Source organism: Mastacembelus armatus, chromosome 18 (assembly GCF_900324485.2).
Source record: "Mastacembelus armatus chromosome 18, fMasArm1.2, whole genome shotgun sequence".
Taxonomy (NCBI): domain Eukaryota; kingdom Metazoa; phylum Chordata; class Actinopteri; order Synbranchiformes; family Mastacembelidae; genus Mastacembelus; species Mastacembelus armatus.
In genome coordinates, this window is record NC_046650.1 from 5,615,461 (window position 1) to 5,635,221 (window position 19,761).

The following is a 19,761-nucleotide window of genomic DNA, read 5'->3' on the forward strand; positions in this document are numbered from 1 at the left end:
TCCTTTTGATGCATCAATTTTGAGTGTCACCGGTGACTAGTTCTTCTAATTTAGTGTTCTTATTACCCATTTTATTATTTTATTTTATTTTCTTATATATTCAGTTACTATTTGTTTTTACTCACTGCTATTTATTATTATAATTATTGTAGGCCTACACTTATTATTTTAACAGGCTCCTTACTCCCCCCTTTTTTGCTTTTTAAATTATTTTAATTACTGTTATTGCTTAGTTACTGATCTGATTGGAGGAGATGGAGCAGCTGTTTAACTCTCTTAATGTCACATTAATTATCTCTATGGTTTTTATTTTCTTTCCATGGTACCAATATTCTGTTTTGTTATGCTCAAAAGCACTATCGACGCGCACCGGGGCTCCTTTTTGTTCCGGGTCCCCCAGAGACCACGGGGTAGTTTACTTTGGGTCTCCCACAGAACACGGGTTCATCCCGAGTTTCTGATTTCCTGAAAGCCCTGCTCGGTTTTACCCGAACATGTTTGACCCAGTGTCCCGTAGGCCGCACAAGTTTCAGTTTTGTTTGAATTTCAGCACTCAAGTCAAGTCAATGATATTTTTAGTCAGTGATCCGTTTTGTAATCACCAACCCCTCAGCCCGATATGAGACCGCAATTCCCTGAGACTCTACTCAGCTTGCGTGACCCGAAGGACCCAGGACCACCCGGGGCTCCCAGAGAGCCAGAAACTTCCAGGGACACCGCACCGGTTTTGTTCGGGCTCTAATTCCCTGAGACTCCACTCAGGGGACGGTTTTGTTCGAATTAGACCCACTGAGGCTCCACTCAGTTTAACCAAATTAAATTTTTCTTACCTTACAGGAGTCCGTCTCTGGTCTCTCCTTTAAAGTTCAATTGCGTCACTCCTCTCCCCTCACAGCAGATCCTAGCCTCTCAATGCTCCAAACCGTTCCCTTATGGGACCGGGGCGGAGGGCTTTCAGTCAGGAGTCTTAAGACTCCCCCGTGCACGGTTTTTAGGTCAAAACCTGGAAGGAAGAGGAGATATTGCAATCCCGGACGAGCCCCCAAGTTGTTAGGTAAATTCTTTTAACAAATAGACTCAGAGGACGAACTTCTGTAAGATTATATAGAAGTTTTACTTGCAAGGAGTAACAGTCACACAGCACCTTGGTACAGCATGAGGATCACTGGCCCTTAGCTGGGCAGCACATCATTTTAATACTATGATACAAACAGTCATGTGATAGAAGAAGAAAGAGGAGGCAGTTTCCCATGAAACTGCAAAACATTTGGGTTTCGATACTAAGTGTCTTATCAGAAAGTGAAGGTCAGAACAGACTGACCTTAGGAAGAGACAAGAGGTAACAGGCCCTACTCAAAAGTGTTTTTGACTTACATTAAAGTAAAGCAGATTAATAAACTTGAGGGTAACATTTTAATTTCTCTAACAATGTTGAATATGGAAAATCCCTTAGGGAAACATATACAACTGATGTGTTGAGTGTCAAACAGGAGGGAATGTTAGGATCAAAAGTCTAAATTGTTTATCATAGAATTTACTCACTGCTATAAGTAAATGTACATGTGATCTTGTTGAGTAATTGAACTTTTGACTGCTTTGAATGTTAACAGCTCAACACATGTCAGTTGTGCATATGTTGAAAGAATGTATGCGTTTAGGAAGTGAAACAGACCCGCTCTGGGGGCAAGGAACTTGTGACACCAAGTGCCCCCTGGTTGAACTTCATGAATCTATAGGGACAAAAGCCAGTTTCCTTGTTTCTAAAGCGAACGTGATATATGTTAAAGGTCTTCTGTGCAACTATTGTGTAACCTTGTTTGCTATAAATAAAGAAGTCTGTGTGAAGCTCGGGGCTGCAGCCACAAACCCAAGAAGAGACGTCTTCTTGCAGCCACGAGCTGATCCCAGCCTGAAAAGATGCAACGTGTCTCTTGTTAAATGTTTGAGTAGAACCAACATCATATACAGCAGGTCAGACAGTTTTTCTCGAGACAGGTTATCAAGGTTCATTCGCATCCATTTCAGGAAATAACATCTCTCTGTTCCTGGCCTTGATATAGCACTGATGAAGCATGACATTGCCTTTGACATGTCATAAGAGTTCTGTTGTTTCCGAAGTTCTTTTTTCTTTTCCTGAAGATCACTTTTGTACATTTCTATGTTTTGAGACCCAACTTTTCGAAGACGAAACTCCTCCTTCTCTAAACTTGTCAGTTCCTTCCATATTTGGCCTTGCAGGGGAAGCTGTGCTTCTTTGTAATTTGGGATGTCTTGAATTTCTGCAGTGATGGTATCTGCATTTTTTTTGGCAGCCTGGCACTGTGGACAATCCTCATCAACTGAGATTCCCAGTTCATGGGCAATGTCAACCATCAGCTCTATTTTCATCTTCATCTTTGTGTTCTTGACTACATTATTGACTGTTTCCCTCAATTTTTTGACAAACTCTGCATCATTTATCCCCTTGTTTTTCAAAATAATGTTGCTGTTAGTCAAGCCCAACTTGGTTGCTACTTTTCTGAATGCATCTCTTCTGAAGCTCTTACTCTCAGGGTTGCTCACCAAGAAGATCTGTGCCTTGTGGTGCTGGTTAATAAGCAGTTCACTCTGAGTCCAAATTGTCAAAGAACACAAAAACTGTTGCAGATGTCAGACACAAAAAATAAAATTGTGTTTCAAATGAAGCAACATCCCCACGAAGGTTAGCTACAGCTACTGGCTCACTAAAAATATCAATGTTTTTGTTTCCACAAGGAAGATACCAAGTAATTTCAACCAGTCCATTGGAAATTCTTCTTGGACTGTCACCACCCTGCATGTTACAGTGAACAAAGGTGTCATGGTACTGCTGAGAACTGCTCAGAAGCTTATTGAGGATCTCTGACTTGGACAGGGAGCACTCACCCAGTCTCACAAAAGATATCATTGGAAGATCAGAGAGAACAATTCTGTCTTCAATGAAGCCTTTGGATTCTGAGAGTGACTGAGGTCTGTACTTCTTAACAATGTCTCTCATGGCCCACAGCATGTACAATGTTGTACTAATAATAAAGCAACTATATTTTTTCACTCCCATGTTAATAAGAGTATTAAAACCTGTACCTTTCAGAATGCATTAAAAAGAAATAGTAATTTAGAATTTCAAATTTGCCCCATTTGAAAACTATTTTATTTAACACAAAATAACTGTGGCATTAATAAAGTAATGTCATTAATAATGGCAAGTAATGAAGTCATGGAGGTGCAGTGTGAAAAAAATGCTTAAAATCGGGATCTGATCAGCTAATATTCAAAAACCTTAGCTACAAACAAAATAGCTAGCAGTAGTATTTTTTCTTCATATCATTAAATAGACAAGTCTTTGATAAACCTGCTGAGGTAGAACAAAGTGTGAAGCGTTGGATCTCAGAATTTTTCCCGACTTGAATAATTTCATGTTCCAAATTATTTTAATCACTATTTTATCAATTCGGTCATATGATGTGGAAGTAGCACAAATCTCAGTTTCCTGTTGTTTTCAAAAATAATGTGGCCTTGCAGGGGAAGCTGTGCTTCTTTGTAATTTGGGATGTCTTGAATTTCTGCAGTGATGGTATCTGCATTTTCCTTGGCAGCCTGGCACTGTGGACAGTCCTCATCAACTGAGATTCCCAGTTCATCGGCAATGTCAGCCATCAGCTCTAGATTTGTTTCAATCAGTTTTGATCGTACAAATTAGAGCAATATATCATTCGAATCTGTAAAGGGTCTAGTTTTATTTGTATACATTCATAACAACAAAACGTTGTGCTTTTGTCTCTGTCATCTCTCTTCACAGACACGTAAATTAAACAACCTGAATCTCAGCGAATACTTGCCTCATAAATATGAGAATTATACGCCCCTGAGAAATGACATAAAATGTCAAGCTTATTATACAATTTACTCACTTTTTCTGTGTGTTTTGATGATGGCACGTTATGTAGGTGAAGAAGCGCTTCGTAAGGTTCCGTACAGCGATGAAGAGTTAACTTTGTCCTCAGAGGAAAAACGCGACTCAGATGATGAGCGTTTGGATCTGCATTGTATTGCAGTAATTCCCTCTCAGCCACATTCCTGACTGAAAGGCTCATTGTGCAGGTCTTTGTTTTTGTCTCAGGTAAATCACATGATTATTCGTGATCAGACACACCTTCCTGCATATGTCTTTTCAACTCAAAAAAAAGTGTCTTAGAAAATTTAAGGCAGTGTATTCTTTTGAGTGAACAAAATGACTTTCACATCATTTTGAAGCAAACACTAGGCTACAAGATGCATTTCCTGAAAGTCTTTGTTACAGAAAGGTAAGATGAATTAATAATGGCCATTTTTAAATATGACTGTGTGACGGTCCGAGCAGGAAGATACAGGATGCAGATTGTACTTTCGAAAACGAAGGGGATATATTCAGCCTTTAAAAAAATTATACAAATACAAAAAATGATCAATTACCAACTAAAGAACTCTAAAAGAGGTCAACAAAGGCTAACCCAACTCAAGAAAGATATTAACTAAACATCTTAACAGAGAGCAAACTAACAAACCAAAAATGACCCAACCCAAACTGACACACAGGGGAACATATATACTGGCTAGCCAAACCAATACACAACACACAGGGGGATAATACAAGACAACTACTAAATAATTTACAAATAAACTCTAAACAAACAATTTCCCAACTAACTTAATTCCTATAAATAAAGAAACAAAATTGACATAACAAATAATATTCCAAAGTAACTATATAAGTCAAATTAAACATCTCCCTTATTGACCTCCCCCTGCTCCTGGGGCAGGCGTTGGTATAGTCCAATTGAGGCAGAAAGTATTTCAATCTCCCCGAGGCTTCAGTCCAATCTTTTTCTCCAAATGGCCGACACCCCAGGATACACATAACGATAAGTAATTAATTCATGGGATGGCCAAAGCTGGGGCCATCACAGACTGATTTTGTCGTCATGTCCACGACCCTTTTATTCTCAACAGACATCTCTCTTTTTTTTTCATAATCCTTTTCAGGAAAGTGCTTGTTGTATGATGATGAGCAGATCCTTGAGATTGTCCATGGAGGTGAGATTGACTGTATATGGTCCCATTTCTTGTTCACAACTTGCCAGGGTTGCATTACCTTTGGAACGTCCATTCTAATCAGAATTTCAATGTCGGCATCAATGTTGTGGATTTTGATTCCACTGAGATAAGGCCATTTTTCTAGGTCATGGTGAGTACGTAGATTTTCTTTGGAAATAGGAATTTTGCTTTGGGTGTACACTCAGGATCAAGGTAAGTATAAAGTTAAGCATATATTCCTCCATAAGTTAACATAAATATCTTAGTAAGATAAACAGCTTCAAGTTTCTTGGAGGTAACTATTTTCAGGTTCTCTTTATTCAATTTAAAATATCCATAAATGGCTCCTACGATTAGTGTGGACTGTTGTGTGTCAGAGTTGGGAAGCAGCAGAGGTACAGAAAACTGACACATAGACATTTTGAGCGCCATTTCCTGTTGGACAAAACCATCAGAAACCATAAACAGAGCAGTGATTATGTCGAGGGGGTTCAGCATATCACCTGAGTTTGGACTGTCAAGCAGGTCTGCAAAATCTAACTCTTTAATCCCACACACAGCATCACTGGTTGATTCACCTTGCGATGTACATTTCACATCCCTGGCTGTCACATTAACCATCATCAGTTTCTTCAGAAAATACCATGGAAGATCTGAATTAGACTTGGCAGGTTCATCAGTAATGGTCTTCTCATCAATCTGAAGTATTCTGCTCAGTGACAGCTTCTCCTGTAGTGCTGCTCCAACCCCAGGGTCTGCAGTTGTCTCTGTGGGCATGAAGATGATTGTGTCAATCCAATCAGTGGAGTTTTTATTCTAAAACATGGATGTAAAATTAATGAAGACATATGAATTCATGCATCCTTTATATGGTAGAATGTCTGGTATTGTGGTATAAAGATCACACCATGTCTGTACATGGTTCTGGGTTTCAGTCTAAGGTAGAAACGGCTGTTTAGAATGAAGGTAAATAAACTAGTGTGAAAGTTTAAAGGAAGTAGGAAGTTGGTTGTTGGCAAAGGCTTCAAATAGAAGTAGGTAGGAAATTTGGGCCTTTCACCCCATTCACTCCACTCCATGAGACCAGAGAGCAACTGAAGCCTGGAGATCTTAAAATCAGGCCTTTTTCCGGTTGAGAAAAAGGTGGCTTTGAATGTTTTGGTCTGAGTCACGGGGACCTGAAATGTGCAGCAAATCTTGATTCTCCTTGTTGTCAGAGCTCTTAATCTGTCTGCTGCTTTGTCTGGTAGAGCTACTTCTTATCTTTATTATTGAAGTTCCAAAATTCATAGTAAGATTAAAGTTTGTGCAAACTAGACTGGAAGTTATGGTTCCTCCTTATTTAGAGATCCTGTGTCTTTTTTACTTGTACATGTCCAAGTCATGAGAAATGTAATGAAGAAAAAATAAATATTAACATTCCCAAAACAGATTATTTTATAATAAATAATGTAAATAGATAAGGTTTCAGTTTACCATAGAGTTTATGCTACAGTAGATCTGATCTGGGAAACATTACAAGATATTACCACTACCCGGTCGGCCTACTCCCATCTCCGTAACATAAACCGCATCCGTTCTTCACTCACCATCGATAGCACGGCCATACTCGTTAATGCCTTTGTCACCTCTCGTTTGGATTACTGTAACTCACTCCTCACTGGTCTACCTCTCAAATCACTTCATAAACTTCAACTTGTCCAGAACTCTGCTGCCCGAATCATCACCAGAACTCCATTCTCACATCATATTACCCCTGTCCTTAAACAACTTCACTGGCTCCCTGTGTCCTTCTGTATAAACTATAAAATCCTCCTTCTCACCTACAAAGCCCTCCACTCTATTGCCCCACCATACATCACTGATCTACTTCATATCTATTCTCCGCCTCGTACTCTCCGCTCCTCCAGTTCCACTCTCCTCTGCACCCCTACAGTGCGCCTGGCCACCATGGGCACTAGATCCTTCAGCCACACTGCGGCCCGCCTTTGGAACATTCTCCCTCATCGCATCCGGTCGTCTCCGGACTTATCAACTTTTAAATCATCACTCAAAACGTATCTGTTCCGTATAGCATTTTCCACCTAACTCTCTTAACTTCTCAAAGCAGCCCGTGATGTTCTACCACCCTCCGCCTATTTCATATTGTCTCATATTGTTTCATATTTGTTGTTCTGTCATCTGGGTTTCTGTGTTTCAATTTGCTATTGCTGTACATCGCCCACTTCCTGGATTCTCTGCACTTTTGCCTTTACATTCTGGCCCTCTGTTTATGCATTGTTGTTATTGTTGTTTTAATGCACTCTATGTATTTCCTGCTGTATGCTTCCTTTTTCTCTCTGTAAGGTGACCTTGAGAGTTTGAAAGGCGCCATGAAATAAAATGTATTATTATTATTATTATTAATAACCAGTCTGCAGGTTGTTTTCTCTTTATTAGGTCAGTTAACAGTACAGACAACACCACATACAGTGAATGATCTTCATTTACATAAATATTGAAAATAAACACCAGCATTATTGAACTGAATAAGAACAGATATAATTTAATTTAGAGCTAAGACCATCTCATATTATAGTCAGTGAGAAAAACTGTCTGTCATGCATTTGACATGATACATATTTCACAAACATTGTAAATTCAGAGCAAGCAATCATGTTGAACTAGACTTTTAATGACCATCTATATCTTCTAAGTTATATATCATCTTATAAAACTAAATAAAATCAAAATATCCACATGGAAAGAATGTACATGCTGAAAGAATATTATTCTCACTGGATGAAAAATGAAATGACACTTTGAGACATTTTTTCTGCCTATGTTGTGTACATCTATACTGTATATATATTTATTTATTTTTGGCAAAGTCTTTGTTCAACCTTGTTATCACATATTTTCAGTTGTAGTAATAGTAGATATCTAGAGTAATTTACATAGTTACTGTGATTCTCTTGTATTTCCCTATATGCCATAGTGGTAAAAAAAAAAAAACAGTATGTTCCTATATGCTATATGCTAGAGGAGAGTGTTCCTCCGTCCACGTTAAAAGCAAAGGGAGGAGGAATATTGTCACTTCATGAAAAATGACACTTTGAGACTCTCTTCTGCCTGCTTAGGTTGGATACTCTTCCAAGTGTGAGGAATCTCAGCAGGCTTTGCAGTGTATTCTTTGGCAAATTGATCATTGAACTTTGTCATCACATATTTCCAGTAGTCTGATGCTTCTAGACTTACATCTGAAACAATTTTCCAGTCTGGGAAAATTTCTCTGTAACGCTTGTAAGGATGCCATTTATCATTTGTTGCTTCGCAACGAAAACGTGCATCACTGTTCACAGAGGATGAGCATATGTCAGTGACAAGTTTTTCTGTCTTGTCCCATCGGTATCTACCCAGACCCTCAGGTCGGTGTAGCGAAGCCTGATGTTCTTCATGGTTTGTTCCTCCTGCATCACAAGGTGCTTTGCAGAATGGACACTGTTTACCACATCCAATCAGTCTGTTAAACAGCTCAGTCTGAGGCTTCAGGTGAAGTTTATTTAGTTTTGTCCAGATGCCTGATTCTTTAAACTGCTCTTTCAGAGCTTGTCCCATCTCACTGAGAGACACTGTGAGCCAGTGAGCAAACTGTTCTGGGTCAGCAGTGTTCAGGATCATGAAGGCACCAAGAGCATCCTGGGAAATGACCAGTTTATCACCAAGTTCCTTGCAGATATTTTCAACAAATGTCTTCAGACTGCTGCTATTTTTCATTTTGGCCTTTTTGATGGCATCATTTATGCTGCTGATACTTGACTGAAGATGTTGATCCTCAAATTCAGACATTTTAGATCCATCTGAGAAGTGATTCACTATTTGGTCAAGAATCCACTTTTTCACATACTCCTCATATGAGGAAATATAGCTCACATACTTTCCAAAGTCTTCCTGTAAAAGCAAATCCTGTAAAATTGAAAACTGCAAGGACATTCGTGTGCTGAACTGTTCTTGTTTGGTCAACATTTCATCAGTGACACTAGGACCCAGGAGATGGTTGACAAAGTCTTCAACTGCAGGTTTCAGACATTGGTTGGTGAACTCTTCTGCCTTCTTTTGGCACTGGTCTCGTTCATGGAACACATCTTTAAAATCAGCACGAAACTTCTCCTTGTTTTTCATCAGACATCTGTAAGGATCATTCACCTGGAGGAAATCTTCATGCATCTTCTGGAAGTGTCTGGCTGCCGCTCCACAGATGTGCTGTTTTAGAGAAACTTCAAACTGTGTGCCTGTGTTAAGATCCTGGTTGTTTTGCAGCCTCTCATCAATCATGTGTAGGATCTCCTGGATGTAGGTTTCATGGTAATTGGTTTTTCTTTCCTGTTTTTCAGTCACAGACTGTGTGCAAGCATCTATGATGCTGTCAGCCAAATTTTGCACAGCCATTGTGTAATCTTGAAGGTTAAAGAACTTCCTTATCGTACGTTTAAAGTTTCCTTCAGCTGTATATCTGAAAGGCTCCAGTCCACAATCACGCAGGTTTTTATCATTTAACAATTCAGATGCATGACTTCCCTTATGTGACAGGTTCATTCTCAGGTAATAGGACACACTGGCGAAAACGTCTGTTGCCTTCTGTGCAGAAAAAGAAAGTTTCTTCAGTGTTTCATTCCACATCTTTTCAAATTCTTTGTCCAGTTCGTCGTCTGTCATCTGGACATTTCTCTTCCGACATTCATCAATCAGTGCACACACTGCCTTCTCAATTTCTTTTGTGTGATTCTGCTTGATTCTATCAACTTCTGTCTGTCCCCGTCTGATGTCAGCTGCTGCTTCCAGCTGCTGAAACACTGAGCTCTTCATTTCTTTTCCAAGGCTTTTTGCACTGTTTTCAAAGTCGGCTTTGTATCTTTCTACCAGACAGACATGACCTTCTGTTTGTGTGAAGTACTGTGTCAGATTATCAAGAAGCTTTGTCTCCCCATTAGACAGGACTTTACAGGCCTCAGTTTTCAAATCCATGAGAAGTTTTCTGATGTCAGATGTTTGAGATGTTGCAGCAGCTGTACCGAAATTTGAAATCCTTGTTTCAGCATTTGTAACCCATGTGTACATGTTTTTCTTGAATTCCCATTCCCATTTGTTGAACTCTGTGCACAGCCTCATGTATGCATCAGCCACTAGGCTGTTTCTGAAGCTGAAGATGAAGTTTTCATGTTTTACTGCCCTCCACAGGCTGGTCATCCACTCTGTAAAGTCCAAGATTTTATTAGCAGATGATTTACAGCTTCCCAGTAGTTGGATGATGTTTTTCTTGAACTCATATACAGCCTCACTGTAACCTGCATTGACTGGTGCCATTGGTGGGTTTCCATTCCAGAGTCCAGGAACGTACCAGTTGCCGGTGTCTGGACCATACTCCATTACATCAGTGAAGCTCTTGTACTCGTCTTTCTTTTCCATTTTGGCTGCAGCCTGGGTCATCTCATTTAGATGCTGAAACAGTATTTTCCTGTCTCTTGAGTTCTTCTCATGGGCTGAAACATCAGACACATTCTGGTGGACAAACTGACATTTGGGTTTCTTGCCCACCTCTTTCATCCTGAGAAAAGCATGCACAACTATTTGGAGAATGTCCTTCATTTCTGTTGAGTTCTCCATTGCAATGTTGATAATGGTGATATCACTCAGCCCCACAACAAGTGTTGCTAGCTCATTGTCGTGCTCATAACTGTCATCCAGCTGTGCCAGTTCTGGTGACTTTAAGCCCTCAGTGTCAATGATCACCATGAAGTCACAGTTGAGAACTTTTTTAACATCTTCATTGATTCTGAGCAGCAACATAAAAGCACCTCGAGTACATCGACCACTGCTGACTGCAAACTGCACTCCAAACATGGTGTTAAGGAGTGTGGACTTTCCTGTGCTCTGAACTCCAAGAACTGTGACTACCAGGATCTTGTTCTGTGGAGACACCAAGTCACTGAGCTGAGCGAGGACGTCACTGGCCCATCTGAGAGGTATGTTGGATGCATCTCCATCTACCAGCTCAAGAGGAAATCCATCACGCAGTAACTCTGCACACAGTTTGGGCAGATGCTTCAGTTGTTGACGTGATTGGGATTTTTCTGGAAGGGAAAGCGAAGCTTCATAGATTTGACCCATTTCACGGAAGAAGTGTTCAGTCCCCAGTGAGCTGTTGGAAAGTTGTTTGTCAATGTCTTTAATCTCCTCTTTCTTCTCAGAGTCCTTGCATTTCTTTTTGTACTGCTCTCTGAGGTCAGACAGTTTTTCTCGAGACAGGTTATCAAGGTTCATTCGCATCCATTTCAGGAAATAACATCTCTCTGTTCCTGGCCTTGATATAGCACTGATGAAACATGACATTGCTGTTGAAATGTCATAAGAGTTCTGTTGTTTCCGAAGTTCTTTTTTCTTTTCCTGAAGATCACTTTTGTACATTTCTATGTTTTGAGACCCAACTTTTCGAAGACGAAACTCCTCCTTCTCTAAACTTGTCAGTTCCTTCCATATTTGGCCTTGCAGGGGAAGCTGTGCTTCTTTGTAATTTGGGATGTCTTGAATTTCTGCAGTGATGGCATCTGCATTTTTCTTGGCATCCTGGCACTGTGGACAATCCTCATCAACCGAGATTCCCAGTTCATGAGCAATGTCAGCCATCTGCTCTATTTTCATCTTCATCTTTGAGTTCTTGACTACGTTACTGACTGTTTCCCTCAATTTTTTGACAAACTCTGCATCATTTATCCCCTTGTTTTTCAAAATAATGTTGCTGTTAGTCAAGCCCAACTTGGTTGCTACTTTTCTGAATGCATCTCGTCTGAAGCTCTTACTCTCAGGGTTGCTCACCAAGAAGATCTGTGCCTTGTGCTGCTGGTTAATAAGCAGTTCACTGTCAGAGTCCAAATTGTCAGAGAACACAAAAACTGCTGCAGATGTCAGACACAAAAAAGAAAATTGTGTTTCGAATGAAGCAACATCCCCACGAAGGTTAGCTACAGCTACTGGCTCACTAAAAATATCAATGTTTTTGTTTCCACAAGGAAGATACCAAGTAATTTCAACCAGTCCACTGGAAATTCTTCTTGGACTGTCACCACCCTGCATGTTACAGTGAACAAAGGTGTCATGGTACTGCTGAGAACTGCTCAGAAGCTTATTGAGGATCTCTGACTTGGACAGGGTGCACTCACCCAGTCTCACAAAAGATATCATTGGAAGATCAGAGAGAACAATTCTGTCTTCAATGAAGCCTTTGGATTCTGAGAGTGACTGAGGTCTGTACTTCTTAACAATGTCTCTCATGGCCCACAGCATGAGTGTGGACTGTTGTGTGTCAGAGTTGGGAAGCAGCAGAGGTACAGAAAACTGACACATAGACATTTTGAGCGCCATTTCCTGTCGGACAAAACCATCAGAAACCAGAAACAGAGCAGTGATTATGTCGAGGGGGTTCAGCACATCACCTGAGTTTGGACTGTCAAACAGGTTATCAAAATCTAACTTGTCAACACCATGTGCAGAGTCGCTGGTTGATTCACCTTGTGATGTACATTTCACATCCCTGGTTGTCACATTAACCATCATCAGTTTCTTCAGAAAATACCATGGAAGATCTGAATTAGACTTGGCAGGTTCATCAGTAATGGTCTTCTCATCAATCTGAAGTATTCTGCTCAGTGACAGCTTCTCTCTGTAGTGCTGCTCCAACCCCAGATCCTCCAACAGGCTCTGCAGTTGTGTCTCTGTGGGCATGAAGATGATTGTTACTTCAAATGGACAACATAAATTCACACACATATATACATACAGTGGGTACGGAAAGTATTCAGACCCCTTTAAATTTTTCACTCTTTGTGTCATTGCAGCCATTTGCCCAAATCAAAAAAGTTCATTTTATTTCTCATTAATGTACACTCAGCACCCCATCTTGACAGAAGAAAAAATTTTTGCAAATTTATTAAAAAGAAAAACTGAAATATCACATGGTCATAAGTATTCAGACCCTTTGCAGTGACACTCATATTTAACTCACATGCTGTCCATTTCTTCTGATCCTCCTTGAGATGGTTCTGCTCCTTCATTGGAGTCCAGCTGTGTTTAATTAAACTGATTGGACTTGATTAGGAAAGGCACACACCTGTCTATATAAGACCTTACAGCTCACAGTGCATGTCAGAGCAAATGAGAATCATGAGGTCGAAGGAACTGCCCAAGGAGCTCAGAGACAGAATTGTGGCAAGGCACAGATCTGGCCAAGGTTACAAAAGAATTTCTGCAGCACTCAAGGTTCCTAAGAGCACAGTGGCCTCCATAATCCTCAAATGGAAAAAGTTTGGGACGACCAGAACTCTTCCTAGACCTGGCCGTCCAGCCAACCTGAGCAATGGTGGGAGAAGAGTCTTGGTGAGAGAGGTAAAGAAGAACCCAAAGATCACTGTGGCTGAACTCCAGAGATGCAGTAGGGAGATGGGAGAAAGTTCCACAAAGTCAACTATCACTGCAGCCCTCCACCAGTCGGGGCTCTTCCAGAGATATCCTGGAAGAAAACCTCTTCCAGAGTGCTCAGGACCTCAGACTGGGCCGAAGGTTCACCTTTCAACAGGACAGTGAACCTAAGCACACAGCTAAAATAACAAAGGAGTGGCTTCGGAACAACTCTGTGACCGTTCTTGACTGGCCCAGCCAGAGTCCTGACCTAAACCCAATTGAGCATCTCTGGAGAGACCTGAAAATGGCTGTCCACCAACGTTCACCATCCAACCTGACAGAACTGGAGAGGATCTGCAAGGAAGAATGGCAGAGGATCCCCAAATCCAGGTGTGAAAAACTTGTTGCATCATTCCCAAGAAGACTCATGGTTGTACTAGCTCAAAAGGGTGCTTCTACTCAATACTGAGCACAGGGTCTGAATACTTATGACCATGTGATATTTCAGTTTTTCTTTTTTAATAAATTTGCAAAAATTTCTACATTTCTGTTTTTTTCTGTCAAGATGGGGTGCTGAGTGTACATTAATGAGAAATAAAATGAACTTTTTTGATTTTGGCAAATGGCTGCAATGACACAAAGAGTGAAAAATTTAAAGGGGGTCTGAATACTTTCCGTACCCACTGTATATATATATATATATATATATTATCCCCACTGTGACCCTCACCGAGACCAACAAGCTGATATACACCACGGCAACAGTGATCCTTGAGATGCTTGGCCACAAAATACATTCCACCACCAAGGAGCAGTACCCTGCATGGAGAAGGAGGTTAGAGGCAAAAATAAGGGCAACACGAAGAGAAGTTAGCCAACTGTCAGAACTGCAGAGAAGGGGGATGAAGTTGGGTAAGAAATACAGCAGGCTGTCCATACCTGAGGCCCTGGAGACTGCCAAACAATGACTCACAGCCCTGGCCACACACCTGAAGAGGTACACCAGAGAAATAGAAGCGCGGAGAATAAACAGGATGTTCTCCACCGAACCATCCAAGGTGTACTCTCAGTGGGAGGGCAGTAACACGAGGGCCGACCCACCAAGGCTGGAGACTGAACGATACTGGAAAAACATATGGGAGAGGGAGGCATCGCATAACACCAATGCCCAGTGGTTGGCAGACCTGAGAGCAGACCACAGCAACCTCCCTGAACAGGAACCAGTAACCATCGCAACGGCAGATATCCGAGAAAGGGTCTCAAACATGAAGAGCTGGACAGCATCGGGGCCTGACATGATCCACACCTACTGGCTAAAGAAGCTAACTGCCCTCCATGAGCGCCTGGCAGCTCAAATGAACCAGCTGCTAATGGATGGGACCCACCCAGAGTGGCTAACTGAAGGCAGGCAGTCCTGATCCTGAAGGACCCCCAAAAGGGAGCAGTCCCATCCAACTACCGTCCGATAACCTGCCTCTGCACAACATGGAAGCTCCTGTCGGGCATCATAGCGGCTAAGATGAGTAGGCACATGGCTCAATACATGAGCGGGGCCCAGAAAGGAATGGGTAAGGACACCAGGGGAGCAAAACACCAACTACTGGTGGATAAAGCAGTCGCTCGAGACTGTAAGACCAGGCAGACCAACCTGTGCACCGCCTGGATTGACTACAAGAAAGCCTACGACTCAATGCCTCACACATGGATCCTGGAATTCCTGGAACTGTACAACATGAATAGGACCCTAAGAACCTTCATAAGGAACTCGATGGGACTGTGGAAAACAACCCTAGTAGCCAACCTCAAGCCGATAGCACAAGTCTCCATCAAGTGCGGCATCTACCAAGGAGATGCTCTGTCCCCGCTGCTGTTCTGCATAGGCCTGAACCCCCTCAGCCGGATCATCACTAAGACTGGCTTCGGATACCGACTGCGAAATGGGGCAACCATCAGCCACCTCCTGTACATGGATGACATCAAGCTGTATGCCAGGACTGAGCGAGACATCGACTCACTGATTCACACCACCGGGATATACAGCAACGACATTGGAATGTCATTCGGACTGGACAAGTGTGGTCGAATGATAACAAAGAGAGGGAAGGTTGTCAGGACCGAAGGAGTTGAACTCCCAGAAGGCAGCATAACGGATGTTGAGGGCAACTACAAGTACCTTGGAATCCCACAGGCAAATGGGAACCAGGAAGAAGCCGCAAGGAAAGCAGCCACAGCCAAATACCTACAGAGAGTAAGGCAAGTCCTAAGAAGTCAGCTAAATGGGAAGAACAAGGTCCAAGCCATCAACACCTACGCCCTGCCGGTCATCAGATACCACGCTGGCATAATAAGCTGGCCAAAAGAGGACATAGAAGCCACTGATGTCAAGACAAGGAAGCTCTTCACAATGCATGGAGGACTTCACCCCATATCCAGCATCCTGAGACTGTACGCTAAGAGGAAGGAAGGAGGCCGGGGACTGGTGAGCGTCAGAGCCACCATCCAAGATGAAACAACCAAGATCCATGAGTACATCAGGAAGATGGCCCCAAGCGATGGAATACTTAGTGAATACCTCAGGCAACAGAAGCCCGATGCAGAGGAAGAAGAGCAAGAACCATCATGGCAGGACAAACCCCTGCACGGCATGTACCACCGACAGATACAAGAAGTGGCTGATATCGAAAAGTCCTACTGGTGGCTGGAAAAAGCTGGACTGAAAGACAGCACAGAGGCACTGATCGTAGCAGCACAAGAACAGGCCCTGAGCACAAGATCGATAGAGGCCGGGATCTACCACACCAGGCAGGACCCCAGGTGCAGGCTGTGCAAAGATGCCCTGAGACAATCCAGCACATAACAGCAGGTTGTAAGATGCTAGCAGGCAGAGCATACATGGAACGCCATAAGCAAGTGGCCGGCATAGTGTACAGGAACATCTGTGCCGAGTATGGGCTGGAGGTCCCAAGGTCAAAATGGGACACACCTCCAAAGGTGAGGGAGAATGACCGAGCTAAGATCCTGTGGGACTTCCAGATACAGACCGACAAACAGGTGATGGCTAACCAACCGGACATAGTAGTGGTGGACAAACAACAGAAGAAAGCCGTAGTGGTAGATGTAGCAATCCCAAGTGACAGCAACATCAGAAAGAAGGAACACGAGAAGCTGGAGAAATACCAAGGGCTTAAAGAAGAGCTAGAAAAGATGTGGAAGGTGAAGGCAACAGTGGTCCCCGTGGTAATCGGCACCCTCGGGGCCGTGACCCCCAAACTGGGAGAGTGGCTCCAACAGATCCCAGGAACAACATCAGAGATCTCAGTCCAGAAGAGCGCAAGTGCTAGGAACAGCTAAGATACTGCGAAGAACCCTCAAACTCCCAGGCCTCTGGTAGAGGACCCGAGATTGAGGAAGACACACACCACCCATAGGGGTGAGACAGGAAATTTTTTTTTATTTATATGTCTAATGTGAATAAAATGATCTTGTCCTTATCAAATTCAAAAGCAAATAGTTGGGGGCTTCACCAGCAGGTTCAGCATTGGACTCAAATACAGTTTTCAGCAAACAGCATGTAGAAATGTGTCAGCACTTTGAGTGGAGACTGCTGCGCTAAAATGTTTATTCACCTTACCTAAATACATTAATTATATCTGCCCCTTTAATGCCTATTTTGAATTGTCATTAACATTAATGAATTAATTGAATTGGCTAACATAACATTATAGTACAGTCAGGACGGTTGACAAGGGTACATTTGATGATATGATATATTTTCATTGATAATTTTTTATAGTTTTTATTTTTGCAGTGGTATCACTTTAAAATGTACATCAGTGCTAACTCTATAGTACTGAAAAGACTTTATCAAGAAAAATATCTCTATTCACCTCTGTCTGCAGATTCAGGGGTCTAAACATCCTCTTAATCAAGTTTTTTGTATTTTAAATTGAAGTTTGTGTTTGCATTAGTACATTGTATTTCGATTATGTATTCTTATTCTTCCCTACCACTTTACAGACTTAGTTCAGCTGACTGTTGTGATTTATTGCTTCATTTTCTATAACTTACTTGAATGTGTAGCTGCCATGTCAGGTGTGTTTGTACTTTGATTCTTCAGTTCATCAGAAACTTTCTGCCCCTCCCTGGAAATGGTCACAGTGTAGTTCTCCACTTCACCAGCAGGAGTGTCCAAATGCAGAGACACTGACTCACTGCTGACATTAGAGACTTTGATCCTCCCAGGACAGCAGGGAACTGTGGAAATAATAATAATATGCTGATGATCATAGTGCTTTAATTAAAGTTACCTACATACACACTGTACATCAATTAGTGTCTTTCTGCTGACCTCTGTCAAGTTCATCCATCACTGCTGTTGGAGGGTCTGTTGTTTCCTCACAGTAAAGATCAATGCATATATCTTCATCACCAATTTCCTTGATAAATGATAAACATATGATGCAATGTAATGAATTAACTTATATAGGAGAGTGTTTCCATTTTATTTTTCTGCCTCTTTAGCAGATGGACAAAATATTTACCTCCACTGTGGTTAGTCAGTCATCCCACACTTCTCCTGATTATTGAAACAGCTTCTCACTGAAGGTAAAGAGACACGACTCTTCATTCCACCAAATAATTAAATATCCTGTATTATATTATTATTATTGTTATTATTATAGCTATATTTCTAACTTAGAGAGCCAAAGCACATTTTGTAAAAAACATGTCTGCTATTTCACTATAACACATAATATGCAGTACTGATCTTATTGTATTATTTCCTAAACAGCTGAATGAATGTAGCTTACTGAAGTGATATTCACCACAATAGTGAGTGAATATATTAGTGTCCCCAACTAAATTCAAGAATATATCATAAATGATCTGTTGCAATATAAAAAATACATTAAAGGAAAAAAGACAAAAACAGTGGAAAGACTAAAACAATTCCTGGGCCTGGTCCAGACACTGTATTAGGTTTAAATAAGAGTTTACAGTCGGATTTCTAAAAGCTCTGCAGCATCACATTAATCTTCACATAACAGTCAATCAATCACATACTAGATGAAATGACAGACAAAACAACGGTATATATAACTCACCTCTGTAGATGAGATTTGCTCTGCTCAGATGTGAAGTGCTGCTGCAGATGAAGCCCAGTGCAGCCCCTTTTATTCTGCTGGATGATGCTTTCTTTTTTTTTAAGGATCATGTGATTTCTCAGAAACCTGCTGCTTCCAGTACAGACATAATAAAACCCACCTCAGATTATTCAGCACCAGAAGCTGTTTCTCTGCAGTGCAGCAGAATTAAAACAGTGTGATCTTAACACTGATGCCATGAGAATCACACACTGTTGATGAAACATTTCCCCACAAAATTAAACACTGACATTTGATTCAAATTAAATCCATTTGCTCATTATCTGAGATACTCAAATCCAACATTTACCAAAGGTCTTAGTGAACAAAAGGTAAATATGTGCTGCACAGTTATATTTTCATACCTTGTCTGCAACAATAAATTGACAGGAAATATCACCTGGATTTATTTATGATTGGATGTTTTAGGACTCATTTAAAAACCAAAACAAAGATAAAAATAAAATTCTCCAATTAGTTGTGAAAGATTGTATTACTTTTGAAGTAACTGCATCATAATTGATGCTTAATGATCAGTGACACAAACCTTTGCAGGTAATGTGCACTCTATTTATGTATATAAAGTTGTATGTAAAAGTTTGGGGACCCCAGGTGAACTTTTCTTGTAATATTTGTTCTAATGGAAAAATTATATATATTATTAAATATAGATATTCAGTAATTGTGGCCTGTACAAAAAATGTGCACAGCTGACCAAGTCAGTACTTTAACCATTATGTACTGATCAGGATGTTTTCATCCAACAAGGCTCATTTTTCACTTGTAATTTGACCAAAACTTTCACTGTATTTCACAAAATGAAATAAGTTTTGGTGACAAACCTTAATTTGACATAAATTTTGGAAATATGATTTAGAAATTTTCAATAACACACCGTGGGCAAATTCACTACCCTTTCGTTATGTTCAGGATGAATTTTAAAAAATCCCAGGATTTTAAAATCATGGAATAATTTTTTTTAACATTTAGTAGTTTTAATCAGAACTGAAGTTGATTAACATCCATTGCTGTCAGGCAACAGATTTATGCAAAAAAAAGTTGAACAAAAATATTTATCTGATATATTTTTCCA

The 19,761-nt window shown here is 41.0% G+C and overlaps 1 protein-coding gene across 1 annotated transcript; it reads right to left on the reverse strand.

Moving 5' to 3' along the window:
• Window positions 1–8,137: 8,137 nt before the first annotated feature.
• Window positions 8,138–17,969, reverse strand: LOC113142854 (up-regulator of cell proliferation-like). Its single transcript, XM_026328179.1, has 3 exons — window positions 17,873–17,969; window positions 17,593–17,778; window positions 8,138–12,839 (listed from the first exon to the last, which is right to left on the reverse strand). The coding sequence occupies exons 1-3, from the start codon at window positions 17,889–17,891 to the stop codon at window positions 8,164–8,166; spliced, it is 4,881 nt and encodes a 1,626-aa protein (XP_026183964.1). The 5' UTR covers window positions 17,892–17,969; the 3' UTR covers window positions 8,138–8,163.
• Window positions 17,970–19,761: the final 1,792 nt, after the last annotated feature.

Excerpts from the sequence above, each read along its gene's own strand:
- LOC113142854 (XM_026328179.1), bottom strand. Across the intron at positions 12,840-17,592 it reads CATGGCAGCTACACATTCAA|AGACACAACTGCAGAGCCTG; the intron begins GTAAGTTATAGA and ends TCATGCCCACAG.